The sequence below is a fragment of the Bidens hawaiensis genome, unplaced genomic scaffold, assembly GCF_021521415.1.
Source record: "Bidens hawaiensis isolate Kalapana, Puna unplaced genomic scaffold, B.hawaiensis_p1.1 tig00000055_1, whole genome shotgun sequence".
NCBI lineage: Eukaryota > Viridiplantae > Streptophyta > Magnoliopsida > Asterales > Asteraceae > Bidens > Bidens hawaiensis.
In genome coordinates, this window is record NW_027491016.1 from 4,575,885 (window position 1) to 4,581,917 (window position 6,033).

General features: G+C 35.9%; 1 protein-coding gene across 2 annotated transcripts; it reads right to left on the bottom strand.

Moving 5' to 3' along the window:
* Positions 1-316: 316 nt before the first annotated feature.
* LOC143531504 (uncharacterized) lies at positions 317-3,230 on the bottom strand. 2 transcript variants are annotated; one of them, XM_077026811.1, is made up of 4 exons: positions 3,174-3,230; positions 1,760-1,936; positions 1,432-1,524; positions 317-881 (listed from the first exon to the last, which is right to left on the bottom strand). In XM_077026811.1, exons 2-4 carry the CDS (start codon positions 1,894-1,896, stop codon positions 362-364), a joined length of 750 nt encoding a protein of 249 aa, XP_076882926.1. In that variant the 5' UTR covers positions 1,897-1,936; positions 3,174-3,230; the 3' UTR covers positions 317-361. The 2 variants fall into 2 exon arrangements, with proteins under 2 accessions (XP_076882926.1, XP_076882978.1); XM_077026863.1 differs by lacking the exon at positions 3,174-3,230 and having other exon boundaries at positions 1,760-2,180.
* Positions 3,231-6,033: the final 2,803 nt, after the last annotated feature.

Sequence of the window (6,033 nt, forward strand, 5' to 3'; positions counted from 1 at the left end):
CACACGTGCAGCCATGTGATTAGAAATATATACATGTGTGCAGATGATACTCGTGCGTATCATCTTTACCTTTATGTTATTAAACAAAAAGGACCAAAAGTTAAGTCTCCAACATAAGCGAGTCATGCAACATTTAAAACATTAACTCATTCAGTTCAAAGTATGTGATGAAACACTGAACATCATTATTATTAGTAGCAGTAGTAGTTGAAATGTTGAATTACACACTTTTAATCGAAACCTAGAGCAACAACATGATTCACCTCATATTATCCAACTCACATGTCTTATAACAAAAATAAAAGTTCATAACACTAAACCAATCATGTCACTTGAAATCCAACAGCAGACCGTGTCACCATCAATACCTCCTTGAAAACCGGTCCATAATCCTTCCAGAAGGACATTCATACGCCAGGTGGCCTCTTCCACCGCAGTTATGACAGATAATCAGATCAACACAATCACGGCTCATATGGCCCACTTGCTGGCAGTTCCTGCACACAATGTCACGAAACCCGCCACGTAGGCTCTCTCTATCATCAACCATCTTTGTGCATTCTCTAGCAACATGGCCCGATACATTGCACAAGTTGCAAACCGGATCGTTTGTGCAGTCTCGAGCAAGGTGACCGGTTTCCCTACAGTTCTTGCACGCCTTGTCATTGGTGCAATCAACTGCTATGTGCCCTTGCTTGTAGCAGTTGTTGCATAGCCTCGTGTCGCCAGGTGGCGGGACAGGAGTGGTGCATTCTCTAGCACGGTGACCTGTCTTCCCACACGTGTGACATATGCCTTCGTTTGGGCAGCTGCCAGCCATGTGCCCGGGCTCCCGACAGTTCCAACATAGAGACTTGGTGCTACACTCTGATGCAATATGCCTGTTTCACATCACATATTGTTAATTTTTTACCATGTGTGCATTCTCGAACAAACGATCAAACACAAACAATTAAACAAAAGAAGATTAAACAAAAGAAGTTTTCTGGTTCGTGTTTGGATGTTAAAAAAACGGACCTGTTCATCATTCATTAACAGTATAAACAAACGCTACACGAACGTAAATGAGTTAACATAATTGAACATAGATAAACAAACATAGCAGAGCTAAAACCAATTAAAAGTATATGGGAATAATAATGTGTTGGGCCTAAAACTTTTAAATGAATACATTAACAAACGCAAATGAAGGAACATATACTTAAACGAACAAACGTAAATGAAAATATTTACAATAACCCCTTTTGATTCCAATTAAAACCAAACTTACAGAGTTTATAAAAAATAAACTCCGTTTAATAAACTATAATTACATCACTTGTGATTATGAAGAGCAAAAAAGTCACAAATAATTGGAAAGCTTTATAAAAATGAATTCAGTTCTCATAAAAAAATCAACAAAAATAAAAGGTGCAGAATCAGCAAGCATACCCTGGAAGTCCACAGTTATGGCAAATGGCCACGTTAGGGCATTCTCTAGCATAATGACCCGGTCTTTTGCAGTTCTTACACAGACTGCTTTGACTGGAAAAGAAAAACAGTTGTTATAAGATTGAAACTCTTCATAGGCTGAATGGTGTCATGATATATTAAGACAAAATAGCAAGTTTAGCGCTGCTTAATAATGAGTCATGCATAAAAACATGCTATAATCTATATAGCACTTGAACATATGCATAAAAAAAATGATCATGAAAAGAAAAAATAAGCAGACTTATAACATATTGGTCTCCCAACAAAAGTTAAATATAACTGAAACCTGTAACCCCGACGAACATCCCGCCTGTATGGAGCATCGCGATAAGAGCTGCGCTCGGTGCGGATCTTGTGTCCCACGGGGCTTCGGCTCCTGCTCCTACTCCGGCTCCTACTTCGGCTCATGCTGTCTAAGCTCATTTTCAAATACGGTTACAACAAGCCAACCGCCTCCACCACCCTGCCCATTTCAACCACACCCTCCATCAGACAAAATCCAATCATACCTCACCCAACATGGTATCAAACACCCAATCCCAACACACATATTAGTCAACACGCAACAAAACCACCCGTGTCAGTTACCAATTACCAACACCAATGCTTTGTTCTCACTTACATGCCTAACCCATCACGCACCACATCATCTATACTCTTTTCTATTGTTAATTGTTATAGAACATTAAAAGGCAACTCCAGCTTCACACAATAGACGATACAAGTTAACAACAACCCTCTCAAAAACAAAAACAAATTACAAACTAACGCAAACGTAAACATAAAGAGGTCCGAGAATCTATGCAGTTAATGGGAAAAAAATATTGGATATCGGTCAAGTATCGATATTTGAGACATAGGTTATCGCGGTGACGCAGTGGGATATCGATAATCATAATATAATGCAGAATTTATACATATATATAGCAATTTAACACCAACAATTCAGTATCCTCTCCTACGATTAACAAATTAACCTTTTGCAACTTACATAACACTAACAATTGTAGCAAGTAGGAACACTAAAACACTAATATTAAACATTAAAAATTTGATAATTATTGGGAAAATCGGTGATATATCGATCAAATATCGGTCAATATCCCCAATATTATCGGTACCAATATTGTGACAAATATTCTGCTAGTGGTCAGATAACCGCTATAGCACCGATATTGACTGCATAGCTGAGAATAGATTTCAACTTTATCTGTGAAACATATAAATCCCTGTTAAACAATAAACACCATCTAACATGAACCGTACACACCTAATTGCAACTTTCTCAACACACAAAAATGTCGAAAAGCAGCCTTTCCTAAGACCAAATTCTAAGGCCAGACACATTATTTTGTAATTTGTATGCATAAAATGTGAAAAAGTTGATAAATTTAACCTCTTTCCTTTTTAAAACATACGAAATGCCGCAACCAATCAACGAAATAAGTAGAAAACCATAACACAAAGATTTAAATTGACATAATTTGGATGCACACATCCTACCTAAGAAACTGTTCTATGGTAAATTAGTTACATCATCCAGCAATTAGTGTAGCTTAATTTCACAGGGATTTTGGATGCACAATTACGATTTATGTCATGTGAATAATATCATGAATCAAATGCAAACAGAAACTGTATCTATGAATCAATAAATTGAAGTTTCTGAAATGAAATCAAGATTCAGATGAACCAAATACCTGAAAAACAGATCTTCAATTCGTTGCTGGTTGGATGCAAGCGAACGAAGAGAGAGAAGAACTAAATTAGGGTTTGAAAGAAAGAGATCCGATTATCAATTACTGTATGTCAATATGTGAGTATGAATTTTGTATAGGCCCTTAAACTATATGGAATGATATTTATGCCCCTCAAACTTGTTGCGTTATTCGCGAAATAAACACCGTCTCTTCTTATGTAATCTTCACGCTCTTTAATGAGCGAATTTGAGCTTCGTTAAGCTCGTGAGCTTAAACCGGTCTAAAAGAGTATGTTGTTTATCAAAGTTTATTTATTATATTAAATATATATTTAAGAAATTAATATTTTTTGTAAAGTTATGATAAAGTTGCTTAAATGGTATGATCCTTTTTTTTACGTCATACATACGCTGTGGATGAGTGAGAGAGTGGAAAAGGTAGAGAGAGGGGAGGACGTCGACGAATAGGAAAAAGAAGAGAAAGGGCGGGAAACAAGTGGTAGTAGGGAGTTGACGTGGTTTGTCCAGGGCAGTCCACCGCCATGGATGTAGATACACGTTGCTTAATGTGGCAGAACTGCTTATATTTCAGTGATTGTTAGGATCATGCATGCCAACTTGTAACTAAGTTTGCATTTTTTTTTAAAATGCATTGTTGAAGTTCAAAACCCATGTTACATGAGTAAACCCAATCTTTGAGACCCTCCCCCTGGGTCGGCCGTTTCACGGTTTCCCAAATGTAATTCGTAAGTAATAACGTTAGTCAGCGTTTCATCGGTAATTTGTCGAAAAGAACTTTACCCATGGCTATTATACTGATTAAGCTGCGGCGACGAAATCGTTCATCGGTAATCTATCGAAAAGAACTATATCTTTGTCTTTATTTAAGTCTCTCAATTTAACATGCATTTTTAAGTTGCACGTTTAGTGTGAGGGTTTATCATTTATGATTAGGCTTCTACATCAAGGGTTCAATGGCCTCTTTAATACAGCAGCCCATAATCTAATAGTTATAATCTTCGGCCCAATTGATCTACAACCCATTAGTTTTACTAACTTACATTTCTGGCCCCTCGGCTTTTATACTTGCAACCGTTACACCTCCATTCTTTCCTTTTCCCACATAAAAAACATTCAACACTCAACATTTTAACACAAGCCCTTCACTATTACTTTGTTTTACCTACCATGTGAAAATTAATCCACTAAAGTTGTCTCCAAACAAATTACAAATGTTCTCATAGTTTGTATTCAAATCAATCAACCCAAATTCTAACTTTTGGAAGCAAGTCAATTTCTTTTTTCATAATTTGTGTTCAAACAAATGCTCTGCACCTTCAAAATTCAAATTATTTTCAACGAGATTCTTATATATGTATCGTGTCATTATTGATAATTAAACACTCTACCATATTAATAATGAAAACCCCATAAGAGACAGAGGGTAAAATATGCATACTGTTCTGGCACCATCATCATAAGTTTAAGTTTTTTTAATTAGATGGTACATATTCTTCGACACATCTATAATATACAAAAAAGCAAAACTTGTTGTTTTCTCTTGGCGATCACCGCGACTATAAACACCTCAATTTACTTATAATAGAATTTTATTTAAAAAAATCAGATCATACATGTTCTATGATGTTGGATGGTGTTGACAGCAGCGGCGAAGATCATGAAGTACAAGACAACACGTTTTGTTTGCCTTTCACACATAAACTTGAAACAATCAACATTTTAACACAACCTATGAATCTGATCCTGTTCCTTCACATGCACTTTTGAACATTAAACCACTAAATGTGACATTTGTCAATTTCGGGTTATTTTATACTTGTATTCTTAATGTAAACCCGACCCGTTTTGTATCCCGAACCTTTCGATATTATCAAAATGATGAATTGTATGTTAAATATTTGTTTTATAGTTGTTGGATAAAAAACACCCTTTTCGGTTCTTAAAATTCCCCGAAAACGCTCAAAACGAACTCCAGGGACTAAAACTACCAAAATGGAGACTTGAATGACCCATTTGTAGTTTGTGCTTTCTTGGGTCTATAACCAACCCATTTTCATGAAACACCCTTTTATGAAAGACCCATTCAACTTACCCTATATATACACACCCATCTTCTTCATTTGTTCTTGCTCATTTCTTCATTTCTATCTCAAATTCTTGAATTCTAAGTTTGTTCTTCATAAGCTAATCTTTCATTTTAACTAACTTCTCAATACTTAAAGCTTGATGTTACAACATATATATAATATACACTCCTTGTTTACCTTCGGTCTTTCATTTCTCCGGTCTCGGCCGGTTGAAATGTCGGACTAGTAAGGCAAGGTTACATGGAGGACTTTGTAGTCCTTGTTTATATATTTAACAAATCTAACCATATAACTTGTTATACTTGCTTAAATTCTACATATTTTAGTTTATTTTTCATATTTTTCAAGTTCCATGGTATTGGGTATGTGGTGACTAGCCTCGGTTTCATCCCGAGTTGAGAACCGAACCAAAAACCGAACTTTTGTTTAAAAGCATTATTGTTAACTTTTTGAATGTAAAACTTGAGTGCTATTATTTATAAGTTATTTTACAAGTTCCATGATAATTGGGTATGTGGTAACCATCCTCGGTCTTATTCCGAGTCAAGGACCGAACCAAAAACCGAACTTTTGTTTAAAAGCTTTATTGTTAACTTTTTGAATGTAAAACTTGAGTATTATTATTTATAAGTTATTTTACAAGTTCCATGGTAATTGGGTATGTGGTAACCATCCTCGGTCTTATTCCGAGTCAAGGACCGAACCAAAAACCGAACTAAACCGAGTTCACTCGCTTAAGACACACAAGTGTGT

Coding starts and splice junctions, on each gene's coding strand:
- LOC143531504 (XM_077026811.1), bottom strand. CDS start 1,896: ATGAGCTTAGACAGCATGAGCCGAAGTAGGAGCCGGAGTAGGAGCAGG. Junction 1,525..1,759: donor GATGTTCGTCGGGGTTACAG/GTTTCAGTTATA, acceptor TTTCTTTTCCAG/TCAAAGCAGTCTGTGTAAGA. Junction 882..1,431: donor CATAACTGTGGACTTCCAGG/GTATGCTTGCTG, acceptor GATGTGAAACAG/GCATATTGCATCAGAGTGTA.